The sequence below is a fragment of the Pogona vitticeps genome, chromosome 3 (assembly GCF_051106095.1).
Source record: "Pogona vitticeps strain Pit_001003342236 chromosome 3, PviZW2.1, whole genome shotgun sequence".
Lineage (NCBI taxonomy): Eukaryota > Metazoa > Chordata > Lepidosauria > Squamata > Agamidae > Pogona > Pogona vitticeps.
Window position 1 is genome coordinate 245,856,046 of NC_135785.1, and position 19,707 is coordinate 245,875,752.

Genomic DNA, 19,707 nt, shown 5'->3' on the forward strand with positions numbered 1-19,707 from the left:
GCAGGTATGGTTACCCCAATTAAGCTGTACAACAGGGAGCAAAGCCCAGCATTTCTGGAGCCTTCAGGGTTTGAAAATGTAGACAGACAAACAAACAAACAAGACACCCCTCCAAGATTGTGATAGCTGCATTTATTTTATTTATTTTATACTTGTTGTTATCATTGCTATTCAGAAAATCTGTCCACCATGTTGCAGGGAGATAACATCCCCATTGTTTTTACCAGTGACCTGAAAAAATACAGGGGAATAGCTCTCCGGCTACCTATATTAGCCAACCCTGATATTGTGCATTGAAAATACAAAAAACCCTACATGAAACAATAGTTCCTTACGAGTGATAGGAAAATGGCACAAATCTTGAAAATATTTTGTCAAAGTGCCTCTAGAAATGCTTTAGAATGCCCTTGGAAAGTAGCTTTTATCCCCAGAAGTAATTTTATGATTGCTCATTATATCACTTCTGACGTATTATTATTGACCATGTTACTAGTTACAGATGATTTTGTTGCTTACAACAAGTAACCTCAAACCTCTGCATTTTGTATTCACAAGGCAACATCCATATGGGAGGAACTCTGTGTAGGCCAGATGGGCGGGGTATAATTCAAATCAATCAATCAATCAATCAATCAATCAATCAATCAATCAATCAATCAATCAATCAATCAATCAATTCATAAGACTGTGCTTACTATTGCACTGAAGTATCCTAGACTCATAGAATCATTGAGTTGGAAGGGGCCTAGAAAGCCATTGAGCCCAACCCCCTGCTCAAGGCAGGAATCCAAATCAAAGGATATCTGACAGGTGGTTGTCCAATTTTCTCTTGGATGCCTCCAGCATCAGAGGTCTCACCACCTCCCAAGATAATTGGTTCCATTGTCGTATTGCTCTAATAGTTAAGAGTTTTTTCCTGACATTCAGCCTAAATCTGGCTTCCTGTAGTTTGTACCCTTTATTACTCATCTTGTTCTCTGGAATTATCGAGAAGAGATCCTGCCCTTCCTCTGTATGACTACCTTTCAAGTATTTTTAAAGTGCTGTCAAATCTCTTCTAAGTCTTCTTTTCTCAAGGCTAAACATGCCCAGTTCCTTCAGTCTTTCCTCATAGGGCTTGGTTTCCAATCCCCTGATCAGATGATTGTTGCCCTCCTCTGAACTTGTTCCAGTATGTTGGCATCCTTTTTAAAATGTGGTGTCAAGAACTGGACACAGTACTCTAGATAAGGCCCAACCAATCCTGAATATAGAGGGGAACTAGTACCTCTTGGGATTTGGAGACTCTACTCCTGTTAATGAATCCTAAAGTAGAATTTTCCTTTTTTCTTTTTCTTTTTTGCAGCTACATCACACTGTTGGCTCATATTCAGCTTTTGATCTGCACACTTGCATTATTACTAAGCCAAGTATCTCCAATCTTGGGATTTGGTTTTTGTCCTTTCTCCACCTCCATTTAAACTTGTGTAATGTAGTTGTACTGGTTTTGAATGCATCACCATGTAATAGTGCAGATGTATCTCTATCTCTTTGCCAATGAGAGAGTGAAGATACTTAGTGCAATTTTGGGGACAGACCATAGGAATACCATCCCTCTTCTTTCATGAACCCCTCTCCTGATAGATTTTGTGCCTTAGTACTAACTATGGATTGGTTGAATCTACCGATGACTCCTTTATAAACTAGAATCCAAGACCGCAATTTGAAGTGAGCTTGCAACTATAATTGGAACAGCCATTGGAACAGCCATCTTTAGGATTGGTATATGTGGAGGTCTAAATCATAGTTAACACTGATATACACAAAGATTCAAGGAAGCTGAGCAGGCCTGTAAAACAATCTTGTCTGCTTCCAGGTAAAGGGCTGCCTCATAATATTCAACTTGAACTTTGAAGGGATTGCAGGGGTCCTTAAGTAGAAGGGAATCTCCGTCTTATTATGAGTTTTTTGTGGCAGCTGCAGTGATAAGAGCAAACTTACAGGTGATCTCGCTCTGGTGGGTTGACGGAGTGGGTGTCTGGTGTGCTCTGCGGCCCTGGAGAGTTGCTCATCTATTGTATAATAATAATAATCATGATGTTCCATCAAGCCAGTTATGGTGAACCTTTCTAGTGGTTTTTTTATGTATAAAGTACTTAGAAGTGGCTAACAATTCCCTTCTTCTGGGGATGCCCTCAGACTGTGGAGCTTGCCTCTTCTCCTGGAAGGCATAGTGGGGAATCAAACACTTAACCTCTGGCTCCACAGCCAGGTGCCTAACTCATAATGACTATCTTTTTAACCTGTAAAATCTTCCTGTGGATTAGGAAGTAGACAAATGAGCTGGTTTTTCATGAATGCACAAAGTAAACTTGCAATTTAAAATTAAAATTCAAAATAGGCAATTCAATATGAAGCTTTTAGTGCCCTCTTTATTAAATGAGGTCAATCGAAAAGGACTCCTCTGGTTCAAAACACAGTGTTCTCTGTAAAAATTAATAAATCTTTATGTTTTCCCCCCGCCTTCCTAGCGTATCCTTCTGTATGTGACAGTCAGCGTAAAGACACAGCACCTGCATTCCCTGATAATGAGAGAGAAGCTTTGGAGTTAGAGAAAAAGTACGTCCACGAGGTCTATGAAGAGATTGCCATGCATTTCAGTAACACCCGGCACAGTCCATGGCCACGAGTTGTGGAGTTTCTGAGGACCTTACCATGTGGGGCTGTGGTGGCTGATGTTGGTTGCGGCAATGGAAAGTATTTAGGAGTCAACAAAAACTTGTATGTGGTAAGTAAGGCACTGCTACTTGCATTTCTCCTTGCTCTGACAGCTACCAAGTGTAATTAGAGTAATGGTTGTACATTACTGCATCCTGGTCATAATATTTTCCATCTATAGCTCCAGAGGCTGATGGAAATCCAAGCCTAGTAAAAATATGGTACCACTCTAATCCTCTTATACCTGGGATGGGCATCACATGCTGTAAATAAGATAGTGTTTGTGGGTGACTGTGCTCAATCCAGGTCTTTCTGGGTTCTAGGACAAAATAAAAGTCCCTCTCCTTCAATAAATCTACTTCTTCACATTCATTGTCACCAGCTGCTGCTCCTCCTTTTCTGCTGCCTTTCTCATCCTTGTTGTAACCTGCTTGCTTGATTTACAGAGAGAATTTAAGGAAATAGACAGTGTTGCCCTTTGCTCTTCTTTTTTACAATTGTTGTTGAGCCAGAGAGAAAAGATGATGATTCAGGAACTTGAAATACAAATGCAAGTCTATGAGTATCATATTAGTGGGCTAGTCAGGGCTGCCCTACCTGTTCCCAGAGGGCCATGTGCAACATCCTATTATAATACAGTGACTTGTTTTAGAAGTCTCAGGTGGGTTTTTGCATGCCTTCCTCCTCTTTTTTTCTGATTCCACTTTCACTTTGCAGTTGATGCCATTTATCATCTGCCAGGGCGTCCATGCTCTTCAAATCAGACTTCAGTTTGTGAGCTCAGATTGGAGTGTATAGGTCTTTCAATTTTAACTTTACAACAACCAACTTTAGCCTTAAAACAACCTTACAACCACCACTCTTTTTTTCATAATAAGCTTAAGAAGAAGGTGATCCTTAAAGAAGAATTCAAAAACAGTGGGCAAGGACCTGACAACCAGACAGAATACCAAGTCATAAATAATCAAATGTGTTTAATTCATGTGAAAGGCACACGCAGTATAAATAATCCCAAAATAAATGTTTAGATGTTCTCGATCATCACCAAGTGCAAGACATGCAAAAATGGGCTCAAGTTACAGGAAGTCAGATTTTTCTTGAAGATCAGGAAGAACTCCTTAACTGTTAGAGCAGTATGGCAATGGAACCAATTACTTTGAGAGATGGTGAGTGCTCCAACACTGGAGGCATTCAAGAGAAATTTAGAAGCCACCTGACCGGTATCCTTTGATTTATATTCCTGTACTGAGCAGGCGGCTGGACCCAATGGCTTTATAGGCCCCTTCCGATTTCATGATTTTATGATTCTGTGATGAAGTGCTGGACAGCTCAGCGGTTTAGGCATCTGGCTGCAGAGCCAGAGGTTGGGAGTTCAATTCCCCACTCTGCCTCCTTGACAGGAGATGGACTTGATGATCCCAGTTCTGCAGTTCTAAGGTGGTGGTGGTGGTGGTGGTGGTGATGATGATGATGATGATGATGATGATTGTATATGCCGCCACCAGAATAATCAGTTAAATCCAAGAGAAACAGGATTTCATACAAAGTACAATAATATACCCAGTCAATGTCCAGTTAAAGAATCTAATGTTGGCTACTCTGGAGTGTGTTATCATTTCAGTCATTGCTTCTTCAAAATAAAACTTTGAAGTGGCTTGTATTGTTGCTAGCCAAAATAGATATATGCAACCCAACAAGTAAAGAAAAAAAAACCCAGCTTAATTGCTTTTCAAGCAGTAGCACCGAGATGTTTACAAAACTGCAACCCCTTGTAGTAGGCCTATTAATAAATAGGGCTAACAAAATAGGTTACCAACATTCCATTCCTTAAGATTTCCAGGCCAAAACCTGAGACAAGAGAGCTGATCCTAGTGATCTCACAGAAGTAGGGCAGGCAAGGTTTGGGAAGGGGTTAGAACTGCTTCTTGACCAGCTCATATTGAAAAGTCATCAAGGGAATTGAAATAAAGGGACTCAGAATCTGAGTAGAACACAACTAACCACATAAAATAACAATCCAAAGGCAGGTGGGAAAACCCCAGCAGACCAGGGAGCAAAATGCACTAGCAGCTGCAGAACTGCTGCGATTCCCACTAGGGCTGACATCCCCATGCAACCCTGACTACACAATCCATGGCATGTGAAACATTCTTCCAGGTTCTCTGCCAAGGAGGGAAATATCATCTTTCAGAAACCAACATTCCAGGAAGGACTGGAGTAACCTTAATTGAGTGCCATGAAGTCCCAACCCAGGGAGGTGATGCACAAGGACGCCATGTTGGATGGGATCAAACAACATTGAAATGCCCAGCAGAATTAATAGGGGCAATTTCCCCTGTCTAGTTCCTGGCATTATCTGCCAAGGTGATCAAAGCTGTTTCTGTCTCATAACTAGGTGTGAAGCCAGTTTGAAACGGATCTAGATAATCTGTTTCATCTAGGAATTTTGGGAGCTGGGAGGCCACCAACACTCAAACACCATGCCCAAGGTTGGGATATTGAAGACTGGACCTATCACACGTGAAAATCAAACCTTCTTCTCCAGCATTACTTGCCCTATGGTCTGTATCCCTGCCTGGAGACCTAGAGAAGTGCAGCAATTCCCTGAAACTTCAACCAGCACTTTGGGACCTGGCAACTCAACAAATCAAATAAAGCTACTTCCAAGAAGGAAAGCAAGATAATGCCACCAGAAATCATTTGGAGAAGTAATTCTAAATCTAAGTGCAAATCCATAACACAAAGGAGATAGGTGGTAGCAGCAATAGACTTTGTGTTAAAGCAGAAAAAATACCCACAAAACAAAACAAACCCACAACAGAATAAGGCTGAAAGCATTCCCTGAAATTCAGTAAGTAAGGGCTTCTGCTCTGTTAATCAGCCCAGAAAGAGAAAGCCAGCTTGCCAGGACTTACACCTGACTTAGCCAACAGAGATATACTTCATACTGCTAACTAGTCCTGGGTAGTTTCTGAAGCTTTGTCCTAGCCTCAGACCATTCCTAGTTAGACCAGGGGTCATGCTGACCAATCCTAGCTAGCCAGTTTATTTGGTCTTTAACAGTCATCCTGTTAATGTTTTAGAAGAGGTAGTCGTGTTAGTCTGTTCTAGCATCTCAGGCAAATAAAAAATAATGAACACAAAAATGTTGTGGGACCTTAAAGATTAACTGCTATATTTTAATATGAGCTTTCATGGATAAGTCCACTTCCTCAGACAAAAACGTACTACCCTGCATTTTAATAGAATATAGTGATTATAATCCTAATAACTTTGGTTGACTGCGCCTGGATTCATTCTAGATTTATTGCCACATAATGATAACTGCCTGGAGAAAGATGTATGTAATCTTATCCAGAAAAGTCTAAAGATGATGGCACAGATAGTGAAGCAGCATTTTTTTCAGACAGTACTTGAAGATTAAAACCCCAGGAGACTTACTTTACCTTTAGACTATTTTCGTAGTTGCTGCTAAAAGTGCTAGCTGAAAGGGCAGAGAGAGAGAGAGAAAAAGAGCAAAAGAAGATACAATGATGTCTTTCAGAACAAGGGTGGCCAACTTAAGCGTTCTCATGGGCTGCCCACAGACCATGATCTGAGAGTCAAAATTGTTTATTGCCACGCAGGCCAAGCAGTTCAAAGTGATTAGTCGCTGGGAAATAAACAGGGGGGTACATCTGATTGATTAGACAAGGAATCTTGAAGGAATTGTATTTCTAGACAGAAAACGTGCTATTAGTTTCACAGAAGGTGATAACTATATTTAATTTGACTCATGAATAGCCCTCTCCACTCTGAATCCATCCCATCTCCTTTTAAAGCCATCTATGTTAGTGGTTATCAATGCATCTTGTAGTAGCTATTTCTGCAGTTTAAGTATCACTTGCCATCTGGTCCTGACTTTTGTTTAGTTTCAGTTCCTGGTTGGTTTTCTGGTCCTACTTTCTAATTTCCACTTGTTCCCAGATCACTCTTCAGTTCTGGCTTCCGGTTTCTGGAACCTGTCTTTTTCTAGATTGTGGTCCATGACCCAGTCCATGAAAGATAGAACTCCATGAAACATGGAACATGAATCAGCCACTCTTCTTTATACTAGAGATGGGGGACATGTGTCCATTCCTATCAGCCTTATCCAGCATAACCTATGGTGAGATTCACTGTCTAGCATCAGTCATGATGGAACTGCAAGATTATACAGAAAACGGAAACACAGTTCTGAACATATGCAAGCCTGTGGTTCTGTTCCTCTTTCTTCGACTTTTTGGTATTCTGAGGAACTATGAGAGGAAAAAAAAGGTTTTCCTTTTCCAACAACAGACTTCAAGGCCTTCAGGGAGGGAGAGTATATTCTTTCTGGTTAAATATAAAAGATAAAAATCTTTTATCACAAAAGTAAGGCTATAACAGTATCTATTACAGTGTTTCCACTGTTTGAATGCAGCCATCTAGAATGCAAGCAATCACAGACTTCTGTCTCAGCTTTAGTGAAACAGGCATTCAAGGGGAAGAAAGCAATTTAGAGGCTGTCCACAGGCAGACATTTTCTACAGATATTCCTTGAATAATCTGGATTGCAACAGGAGGAGGTGGTTTATGGAGACTTTTCTCAGTCAAAAGGCAGGTTTCAGTGTCAAAATATGTACTGCTCTCTCCTTTTCATCTTTCTCAGAGACAAATGAGTTGCAAGAGTTTTCATTATTGCAGTTTCTTGTTTCACTAATAGTAAGTATGGGATCTTTTTCAGAGCTTGGAAAAGTTCCATTTCGGTGAAGAAGGGATGGGGGAGGAGACAATAGTTCCTAAAATTCCCTAGTCAGTATGGCCCATGCCCATGATGGCTAAGTGATTCTGGGAGTTGTAGTTTAAAAAAAACTACAACTTTTCTGAGCCCTTTCTTTTCTTTGGTGACGAATCCATGAAAATGATTTAGGCTGTTGTCTTGTGCATGCTGGCTTTAGAATATACTGTGATGAACACAATGGAACACACAGTACTGTCTCATAAACACACATAGATCTGCACTGCCCACTGTCAGAGAAACATCCCTCTGTTTTTCCCAATCCACTCTTGAAATGTATGATTAACCATCTGGCAGAATTCAGATCTTTATTGTCTTAACTGGTTGAATGGCTTCACCTATAAATCTTTTGGCTGATATAGCAACATTTATCTTCCGCTGGGCTCCATGATCACTGCAGATGATGACAGCAGCTACAAAATTGCTTTCCTCCGCTTCTTGGGAGGAAAGCGATGACAAACCTAGACAGCATCTCAAAAAGCAGAGACATCACCTTGCCGACAAAGGTCCGAATAGTCAAAGCTATGGTTTTTCCAGTAGCGATGTCTGGAAGTGAGAGCTGGACCATAAAGAAGGTCGACTGCCCAAGAATTGATGCTTTTGAATTGTGGTGCTGGAGGAGGCTCTTGAGAGTCCCTTGGACTGCAAGGAGAACAAACCTATCCATTCTAAAGGAAATCAAGCCTGAGTGCTCACTGGAAGGACAGATCCTGAAGCTAAGGCTCCAATACTTTGGCCATCTCATGAGAAGAGAAATCTCCCTGGAAAAGACCCTGATGTTGGGAAAGTGTGACAGCAAGAAGAGAAGGGGACGACAGAGGATGAGATGGTTGGACAGTGTCATCAAAGCTACCAGCATGAACTTGACCCAACTCTGGGAGGTCAAGAGGAGCGTGCTCTGGTCCATGAAGTCACAAAGATTCGGACACAAGTTAATGACTAAACAACAACAATTGTCTGCTGAAATAACTGTTTTTGCCATATTAAAAACTGGGTTTTTTTGCCCTTCAGGTGACTTATCTTGATTACAGTATTTTCTCCTACAAACAGTGAAATATTACATCAGTCATAATATTGAAAATTGTATAGACATTGGAAAGGAAAAGCCACATAGTCATTCCTAATTTCATATGGAACTGACTTAACTCTGGAGGGCGTAATAAAAATTTCAGAGCTTTTGTTTTTAAAGCTCTCTCTCCATATTGCTGTAACTTATTAAGGTTTTGGGATTTCTTTCTCTAGCGGATTCTAATTCCGGAGCTAGAGCCTGCAATGTAGTTAGTATCTCCAGTGAACTAATAATTATTCTCAAGCTACAACATTCAGGCATAAACATGACTGCTTATAAATCAGTAGATTTTTTTTTCTGGTTAAAAATAAACTGCTGGAAGCAGATGCATTATAATTCCAGATAAGAATTTTAATACCAATGTTATAATGGAATAGAAAGAACAGAAATAAACATGCCTGCCAATTATAATGGCAATAATAATAAACCTTTCGCTTTGAAAGATTTTACCATTTTTACAGCATGCAGACACAAGCACGAAGATTGCTGCTGGAAAGGCACTCATTTTCTGCAGTGAAGAACAGTGTCAATGAGTGCAGAACAGTAGTATAGACCTACGTAACAGACAGAACAATAGGCTAAATGATACTCCCTCTCAAGATACTCTTGAGGCCTTTGGAAGATAAGAATTTGGGATTGTAGATTGAAAGTTACATGATTCACGCTCCACACTATTATATGGCTGGATCTCATATTCTATTGCTGGGGTATTCAAAACATCTTTCCTCTACCCTTCAACATTCTGCACTGCATAATCCCCCTCCCTGCTGTAATGGGTATCTCAGCCCTCCAGGACCGGTTTGGGATGTGAATAGGGGGCTGCAGTATGGAGAAGAGTTTGTGTGTTCTTCCCAGTTCCGTTGGATTTTACTGTTCTGTCAGTGGAGTTTTGCCAGTGGGTCCTGCCCATCATCTTCCTCAGGGCCAATTTTCTACCACTGTTGACCCATTTTTTTTTCAAATACAGTGGTGCCTCACTTAGCGATGTTAATCCGTTCCGGAAAAAACATCGCTAAGTGATTTAATCGCTAAGCGATTTTAAAAAGCCCATAGGAACGTATTAAAAGGGCCCCCTGGCTAGATCTTAACTGCTGGGTAGGTTCATATGGAAGGAGGTGGTCCTTAAGGTATCCAGGGCCCAAGCTGTTTAGGGCTTTATATGTCAAAACAAGCTCTTTGAATTGGGCCCGGGCAGCAACTGGTAGCCAATGTAACTTATACAGAATCGGCTTGATATGTTCCCTGGTGGCCGCACCACTCACCAGCCGCGCAGCTCGATTCTGGACCAGTTGCAGTCGCTGGACCGTCTTCAAAGGCAGCCCCACATAGAGCGTATTGCAGTAATCTATGCAGGATGTTACCAGTGCGTGTGTAACTGTCATGAGATTCCACTCATGCCGGTAAAGCTTGTAACCTGGGCAGATTCAAAATTCCCTATCCTCTTTATGATTTTTTCTCTTTAAATCAAACTTAGGCTATACCGTCCTTCAGGGCGAGGACTGTGCTCCGTAAAAGAGGGCATATGACCACCTTACTTTGCATAATTAAAATGAACAGCCTGAATAGCCCAAATGGTCTTCAGTTTCCCAAAAGATGTTTAAGACAGTTCCTTATAGTGGAAGCTACTGATGGGTTTTCCTATGGTGGGCACGGAATAGACAGTCCATGCTGTGGGGAGCCTCTAATGCTCTCTCAATGTTGTTTCATTAGCAATGGGGAAGAAAAAATATCTTGGAGATGAAGGGCTTTAAAGAGGAGGACGACAACAGGTAAAAAAATAAGAAGCCTATGGGGGATTCTCCTTTTTTTGGCGGTGAGAGATGGACTTCTCGTTTTAGACACCACACCCCCGCACCTCCAGGAGTGAGCCGCCATCCTGTGAGGGAGAACAAAGTAGTACGTGAAAGAAATGTTAAAGGTCTGAGTCAGAACAAGTGAAGCAAGGGAATCTCTCTCTCCCTCTTTCTTTCAGCATGGCTGCATGCTGTCATCTTTCTTGCTGTGTTTGTATGCATTTGCCTGAATTTAATTTGCTTCCTCAAGACTCTCATGCTATTAGTTATAGCTGAGATGTTTCTCTAGGGAGCCACATAATTTCATTTGGTGGCTGGGTTTCAAAATTAGATGTCGTTCTCTCTCCATCAGCTTTCTGAGAGGTTGTATCAATCAAGAGTCAATGGACTCAAATGATCTAATTCCATCAGGTAGAGTTAGTTATTGTGAGGTAAAACTAAATGACCACAGTAGTTCTTGGCCCGTGTTGCTCCATTAGCTTGTTTAAAATAATTAGCCTCTCGTAAATTCTGTATTCACTAATAACTATTATCACTTGCATCTTTCAAACTCCACTTTTTACTTGGTAGTAGAAATTTAATGGACTGGTGCCACATGAGGTGAAGCCATGGGCATTTTGATTTCTTTCTCCACAATGTTATAAAATGCAGATGATTTAAACCAGAGCCTATCTTCTTTTCCCCTGTCTCCATTCTATTGTTGTCTGTCTTGTTGTATGTAATCCCACCTGAAAAAAAAAATCTTATATCTCATCTGGATGGTAACTTTTGAGAAGGATAATCACAGAGTAACTTTTCTGGTCATTATGTATTTTAAATGAACACTTTTGTAGTGAGGCTCAGGGTCAAGCTAGATGAGACACTCAGCTTGCATTTAGAATTAGTTCTTCCAGAAGTGGTGAAAAAAAAAATCTGCCTAGCACATTTGTTTGTTTTATTTTGTACTTGGTATTTGGGAGGTAATACCCAGTGTGGTGTAGTGATGGAGACCAGGGTTCAAATCCCCACTTGGCCATTGAACTCATTGGGAAAGTGGAACTGGTAAAACCACTCAGATATCTCACTTACCTTGAAAGCTCTACTAGGGTTGCTATAAGTTGGTGACATCTAACTAAGTAATATTTGGAGGTAAATACAGACTTAATTTACGAATTAATTGATTGATTAGACATCCAGTTCTGACAGAACCCCATTGTTAAATGATTGTGCAGCCAATTTCACCCCTTAATGTTTAATTTGACCCCTACTGGCTGGAAAATGATTGAAAATTAACCTCTGTCAGGATTTAATTATGTGGGGAAGTATTTGGATAGCAGTTTTGTCTTAAAGTTTTATTTCTTTCTCTTATGTATTTTTAGACTTTGAGGTACTTCTAATAAATAAAAACACAGAATACCGTATTTTTCCATTTATAAGATGACCCAGTGTATAAGACGACCCCCCTTTCTAACCCCAAATTAGAAAAAGCAGGGATCAAAGGGCTCCTTTGTGCTAAGCCCTGTGCCTTGGCAAAAGGCAAGGCAAGTGGCTGTCAAAGTCACTGCCGCTTTTCCTTGCCTTTTGAGAAGGCATGGAGCTTAGCAAAACGGAAGGGAGCAATGATTCCCCTTCCTTTTTGCTAAGCCCTGTTCCTTCACAAAAGGCAGCGGTAAAGAGCTGCCTTCTGGGTATAAAACAACCCTCAATTTTTTCTCAAGTTATTTAAGGAAATAGTTTCATTTTATACACGGAACAATACGGTATATGATACATAACTGCCATTACTGTATATTTATTTGGGTATATTCATTTATTCACAGAATGACAATACAGTATGACATACTGTACTGTAGATGGTTCATGACTGGGGCAGGGAGACATCACCCAAATTATTTAATCAGTGCATAAGCTGCTCCTGATATGATTAACAATGGAGCAGCAGTATAACTAACAGTAGCAGTATTTAGCCCAGTGTATTAATGATAAGAGCAGTAAACCGACTTAAAGTATTTCATTGCCAAGCCAGCAAGCAGCCTGATAAAACTTCCCTAGTGATTTCAGTTAGTGTGGAGCCACAGCTAAAAAGCATATGCTTAAATATCCAATGGGATTTTAGCTTTAAACTGAGTATAACCAAATCAAGGTTATCTGGATGGTGCTGAAAAAACAGGAAAACAACAGTAATATAATAAAACATGAACCTTGACTGCATTAAGGTGTATAATGTAATAAAAGTCAGTAGCAGCACTTAGGTGCCTTTTCACAGGTGAAGAGGGTTATACAGATATGGTTGTAGAATGCAAAGGACCACAAGAGTAACTGGCTTCATCTTTTTCCTTGCTTGCCACCTCTGCCATTCCTATAGTTTCCCTTTGTGACCATACGATACCATATGGTTTGGAGTCTAAACTGTCAGACTTCATATTTGTGGGATCTACTTTGATATTTTATTCATCTCCTGGAAACCACTATCCAGAGCCTAGTGCCAAAGTAGTATAATTAAGGAATTCTGAGCCAAAATCTCTCTTAATTTTTATTAGTTTATTTCATTACACAACACCTTTCCTCCAGTGAGTTGAAGGCAGTGTACAAAGCTTTATTTTGTACTTGGTATTTGGGATGGTGGCACCCAGTCTTACAGAGTGATGGACTAGGACTCTGGAGACCAGGATTTTCCACTTTATCCTCAGATCAATGCTATGAGGTGGGCCTGACTAAGAAAATAACTGGCCCAATGTCATACCATGAGTTGCATGACTTAATGAGGACTAGACCCTGCACCTTGGAAGTCCAAATGCAACACTAGCCTTTTACGATAATGGCTGTTATTGGAGACAGCCCTCTGTCATTCTTTGACTTGCCCCTTTCCAGTCATTGTTCCTGAGCTCATGGTGTGTTGCATCAGCCACCCCCAATCAGTGAAAAATCTAAATACTGATAATGACATACCGTGTGCACAGAATTGCATTGGGAACCCGGGTTGTGACAGCTTGATAGTAAAGGAAAGGCAGTCTGTCTGTGCTCTGTGTATAGGCCTGTGTTGTTTCAAATGTTCTAAGACTGTGTTGTAGCATTTGAAATACTTTGCTCTAGTGAATTATGTCAGATTAAATCTTGAGTCACATAAGCATGTAAAGGTGGGGGGGGGGAATAAGTTAATTAGAACAGATTTAAAGTACTCTCTGAAAATCCCAGAAAAATCACTGCACCTGCTTAGCAATGATAAAATGTAGCATTGCAGTAATTATCTTTGTCTATGACTATCCCTATGCATGCCGGGCCCACTATCATATTTACGTCAAAGGCAGTTTTAATTGGAAACTGGTATGCGCATTATCTTTCCTCCTTTGCATTTGAGTTTGTAGTAACTGGAGTTCCAAAGCCCCGTTTATATCATTGCAAAATCTAACCTTTTTTGTTTGCTTGTTTTGGGCAGTGAATTCACTTTAATATGTTGGATATTACAAGTAAACCTCACTTCACAATCATTTGATATAATTTAGATGTAAATTAGGACCTTGTATTCCCGGCTGTCATATGTTTTATTCCTCTTGGTTAGCTTAGCTGCAGCTCATTACATTTCATCAGACTATGGTGGTGTCCTTTTCAAGGTCATTTTGGTATTGTTGTTTTCGGACTGAATTCCTGCTTCCCTGTCCATTTGTACTGTACATAAATGCAGCAGAGAGTATGTAATTGAAGTGAATGGGAGGTTTATGTGTGGTTTTTTTAGTATATAGCAATATAGAGTGTGCCCTCAAGGCAGTTTCTCCCTTGAAAGTGGTATCATAGAATGTCACCAGAAACAATTGGTAAGGAAGGCCTACTAGCCCAAGACATGTTACTACCTAAGGTGAAGGATAAGATCCCTTTTCCATGATTCATTCTGTGCTCCAGCAGCTGACTGGATGGGTAGTTGAAATTTACCAGAGCTTGAAAAAGTTACCTTTTGGGACAATACAGTCGTGCCCCGCTTAATGATTACCCCACATTACGACGAATCTGCTTCACGACAATGTTTTTATGATAGCAAAACAATGTTTTAAATGGGTTTTTTTCGCTTTGCAAAGATCGGTTCCCTGCTCCGGGAACCGATTCTTCGCATTACAACGATCAAAACAGCTGATCGTCGGGGTTTCAAAATGGCCATTGGGTGCTCATAATGGCTCCCCGCTGTGCTTAGGGATGGATTCCTCACTATACAGAAAAACGGCCACCGTATGGAGGATCTTCGCTGGACGGTGAGTTTTTAGCCCATTGGAACATATTAACCGGTTTTTAATGTGTTTCAATGGGTATTTTTTTTCTTTACGATGTTTTCGCTCTACAGCGATTTCGCTGGAACAAATTAACGTCGTTAAGCGAAGTACCACTGTAGTTTTAGAATCTCCCATTCATCATAACCAGGAGCTTAGCCAGTGACCAAATTGTGGTGAAATGACAGAAGCTACAGCCTGGGGGGGACTCCTGGCTGGGAAAGGCTACACCATATGCAGAACATATAAAAGTTACTGACCATGCCGGTTAGAAGTTAGAGTCTGAGAAGTAGCTTTTTCCAAGCTGCACATTTTACTTTGACATAGCCAGTGAAGGAACGTTATCAACTGCGTATACAGTTAGCTAGCTAGCTAGCTGCTTGCTTGACTGATTGACTGACTGACTTTATCTCATATACAACAGTAAAAATGGCTCTCAGAACAGTTTATATGTCATTTTTTTAAAAGGGCAAGACATTCCGTGCTCTCAGGGTTACAATCTTAAAAGACATGATACCGCAGGAAAAAGGGTATATGAGGGAAGGTAAAGAAAAACAAGCTTTAGGGGATGTTGGGAAGGCCATATGAACCCCAGCTTTCGGCTGCCCCCGTTCATTAGCACCTGCTGCCTGAGATGCCCACCTCACTGTTTTGTTTTTGGGTCAGACGTGTAGTGAATGACCAGATTTTTCCTGTTTCCAGTTCACTGGGATGAGTATGTGGCCGTTTTCATGGTCCCTTTCCTACTTTAATCAAACTGTAATCATTCTAATTTTCTTATTTTATTTAAGAAAGGGATGGACAACATTTAATGGCAAAGTCTTCATCTGGTTTATTTTGTCACTCAGGTAGGAACTCTGCTGCGTGCCAGATTATCCAATTTCAGGATAAGAAAAGGTTGAAGATGCCTCTTGTTTCTAATAGGAGCCCTTTGCAGATAGTCAGTGAAAGCGTGTTGAGAAGGAGATCAGAACTGAACTTGCTGTCCTCACTCATGACCTCTATGCCCCTATGCAGAATTTCTGCTGAACATGCGGAAGGTCAGGAAGCACAGACCAGCAGAGGTAACTCAAGACATTTTGTTGCCCAGTTCTAAGAACTGAGCAGCACTCTTTCTGTTTAATAAACAAAGCCAGCTGAAGGGTAGATTGCCCTCTGCGACACCTGAAGGCTAGCTTTCATGCCTAGTTGAAAGGTGTCCAGCAGGCCACATGGTGCATAATTTGTGACTTCAGAGCCTTGCCACTGCCCCTCTCCCACCAGAGATGAAAACCACCCTCTGCCGAATGGCAAAGCTACCTCGTAAGAGACATTGACTATAGGCCTGGCCTCATGCATTCACTGGATATCTGAAGAGGGTTCTGTGCATATTTGTGTTATAAGTCACTGTACACCACACAGGGACGTGGTGGCACTGTGGAGGGACGTGGTGGCGCTGTGGGCTAAACCGCAGAAGCCTGTGCTGCAGGGTCAGAAGACCAAGCAGTTGTAAGATCGAATCCACGTGACGGAGTGAGTGCCCGTCGCTTGTCCCAGCTCCCGCCAACCTAGCGGTTCAAAAGCATGCAAATGCAAGTAGATAAATAGGGACCACCTCGGTGGGAAGGTAACAGCGTTCCGTGTCCAAGTCGCACTGGCCATGTGACCACGGAAGATTGTCCTCAGACAAAATGCTGGCTCTATGGCTTGGAAACGGGGATGAGCACCACCCCCTAGAGTCGAACATGACTGGACAACAATGGTCAAGGGGAACCTTTACCTTTACCTTACACTGTACACCAAGAGAAAGGGCCAACTCATGTGTTTGGAGAGGGCTGTGTTCTGCGAGATAGTGGCCCCTGCGTGCCCCCCCCAAAGCCCCAACCTCGTCCTGGTCATGCTCCATGAGGAGGCTAGTGCCATTTGGTGGTCAGAATTTTTCAATTATGTATTCTTACACTTAGGGATAGTGTTGGTTGCAATCGAGTGCATTTAAATATTACAAAACTCTGACAGACGTGACCCAAAGCATTAAAGTGTAGGGCAGTAGTCCCAAACCTTGGGCCTCCAGATGTTCTTGGACTACAACTCCCAGAAGCGTACACCACCACCTCTTCTGGCCAGGATTTCTGGGAGATGAATTCCAAGAACATCTGGAAGCCCAAGGTTGAGGACCACTGGTGTATGGTATCTCTTTCTCTTCTTTTCCTTGTAAAGGAAACTGGGCAAACTTTTTTTTAAAATGGTGAGGCTGTCGGTGTAGTGTAGTGAATAGCATTATAGACTAGGACTCAAGAGACCTAGGTTTGATTTCCCGGCTCTGCCATGGAAGCTTGCTGGAGGTGTGGAACTGGTAAATCCACTCATTATATACCTCCCTTACCTTGAAAACTCTGTTAGAATCACTATAAGTCCGCTCTGACTAAACAGCATTAACAATAAGGTCATCAGAGTTCAGATTAACCAGCACTGGAAGTCATATTCAACCCATAAGTTGCTGGTCACCCATCTGTACAATCGCTGTTTAAAACCTAGCAGTCTGATGATTTGAAATCTTTATTGTTTGACAGGTCTGTTTTACCCATATTGGCCTATATCTATTTGTCTATATGCATACATGCCCCTGCATCCACCCACCCACCAGCTACAAAAAACTTCCGTTTGGGTTAAGATAGGATAAGTGAATTATATAGCCAGCCCTATCCTTAAATAGATGAATCAGCTACCTCAGTAACAAATGTTAAGGATGCTGTAATATAGGAAAACAGAGCTTTGTATGCTACATGGTCAACCCTGCTGCTAGTAAGGTAGTCTTCTGCTTTCAGCTATGGTGAAGGATGATATCCTGTTGTTTCTATTGAAGAAATGTCCATTCAGTTTCTGTATGTAGAATATGGGAAGAAATCCTGTTGAGCTCAGGTAGCAACATGACTTGGGATGGCCACAAAGGAAGCCAATTTATTGGCTGTATTACATTCTGTCTCTAGATTTAACATTTAATCCTTTTAATTTTCTATATGTGACTGCATTATTCAACCTCTATTCAGAGGTCTTGAATTGTGTTTTCATTGTCTTTCAACAGCTAATTCGTCAGCTAAGCTATTCCTTTTGTCAGTATTGTATTCATAGCAAGGAACCATAGCTAGAAATGTGTGTTGTTCCCAGTATGGTTTTCTTCTTTAATAAATTACACAATTTGTTTCATTTTGAATTTGGGGGCATTGAAAAGTGTCTGGAACCTGATGGTTATACAGTATACATTTATTCTCTGTAACTGATATCCAAAGTTCAGTTTTGTCCATACTATTTGATTTACCTCCTTCCCCTTCTTTTTGAGGATCCTGTGCATGTAACTCTTAAGTCTGTTTCTAAGGGCTGTGGGACATTAGGGGATGATATGGGATGTGTTGAGAGGGACTGCACATGGAAGGTCTATCAGCAGAAATTGCCTCCTATTTACATTAGTGGTCGCAATGACCAGATAGGCGGGGTATAAATAAAATAAAATAAAATAAAATAAAATAAAATAAAATAAAATAAATAAAAGCATAAGATCCAAGCTTCTGTTTCCTATACAGATCTCTGTTCTACAGACTCTCTTCCTAAGTTGGTAGAAATACTGTATTTGCTGGCGTATAAGACTACTTTTTTGCCCTGAAAAACATGTCCCTAAGTGGGGGGGTCATCTTAAACGCCGGGTGCACTTCAGTTGGGATAGACATAGCTGCCCATAGTGGCTTTCCAATGCTCGCCTGGTGCCCATAGTAGCCTCCCGATGCCTGCCCACCTCATTCTACATACCATCCAGTATCGTGCGGTATCCAGTGCAGCCGCGGTGAGCATCAGCAGCGGGACAGGGGTGCCAGCCTTTTCGATGTGACTGGCCTGTTCTGTTCGGCGGGAAGCAGTGGCGCTCCGGCCCGCCCCTTGTCTACGCAGAGCTCACACATGCACACTTGCACATTAGTGCCAGTCACAGGGAGATGCAGGTGCGGCCCGGAGGCACTGCGGTCGCGCTCCGGCCGTACAGTGGTGACAATGAATAGCACCTTTTATTTGGTGTGTGGAAGGTGTGCGGAAGAGGGGGTAGTCTTATACGGCAAATATATAACAAACTCTATATTTTGAGTGGAAATGTTGGGGGGTCGTCTTATATGCCCAGTGGTCTTGTATGCCGGCAAATACGGAAATACAATCCTGTTGGAGCCTCCAGGTTACCCACAAGGCCTTTTTGAGTTGGTTTAATGTTATCTTAAGGCCAAAACGGGCGCACTGCAGCACTATGGCTTTTCTTGGATCTGGATGCTTGAACTGAGAGCTCCTACTGTGAGTTTCTGTGTGATCTGAACTGGGCTGGTGAGCAAATTATGTATCTGCAGGAAAACATTTTATTTATTAATAAATCAATAACTTCCATTCTAGCAGCTACTAAAATTCTGTGCCAGTTTTTTTTTTTAAAAGGAGGGGGAAGAGTCACAAAACTACATAAAACAGCACTGAAAGGATTTATTGTGCATTTCAACCAAAGGTAGAGATGTCCCATTCTCTTCTTTTGGGGCTCCATTTTATTTTTTATTTTTTGAGACAGAGCCCTGGCTTATGTGTCTGGGCCTTGCCAGGCTAAGTCTGGATTGCAGTAGCAAAGGTGGGGGAAGACCAAGCTGTTCACCATTTTGCCCTAATTTCCAACTATTCTAATCGTATTCTTCATACGTCAGTAGAATACTATGCATGCTGCCCTGCCTCTTTATCTTTTTAAAGAAAATATATAAATATTACTATTACCAGTGCAAGTCTGTCTAAAATGTAGAACATCGGAAAGTTCATTTTTGGTTTGAGAACTCCCAGAATTCCCCAGCCTGGAGGGCCAGTAACTTGTCTAAGGTTTGCATGTGGCATAGTTTTCTCCAACAAGGAGCCCTCTGGACTACAGCTCTCATCATTCCCAACCAGTATGGCCATCGGTTGTGCTGCCTATAGGGGTAGGAAATGTCCAGCATGTCTACAGGGTGCCCAGTTGGGGAAGCCTTCTATAAGTATATATATAGAGAGAGCTTATATATAACAACTGCATAATCATCCTTACTACACAGAGCCCATGGTAGCCTACATTGCTATTGTACCCTTATTTTATCC

At 41.4% G+C, this 19,707-nt stretch overlaps 1 protein-coding gene across 5 annotated transcripts in view; it reads left to right on the forward strand.

Moving 5' to 3' along the window:
* Nucleotides 1-19,707, forward strand: part of ALKBH8 (alkB homolog 8, tRNA methyltransferase) — an 80,676-nt gene that overhangs the window by 56,041 nt on the left and 4,928 nt on the right. For all 5 annotated transcript variants that reach the window (XM_020803168.3, XM_020803164.3, XM_020803165.3 and 2 more), the window contains exon 10: nucleotides 2,511-2,767. In XM_020803168.3, coding sequence (XP_020658827.3) covers nucleotides 2,511-2,767 — 257 coding nt within the window. The remainder of the gene's footprint in view (nucleotides 1-2,510; nucleotides 2,768-19,707) is intronic.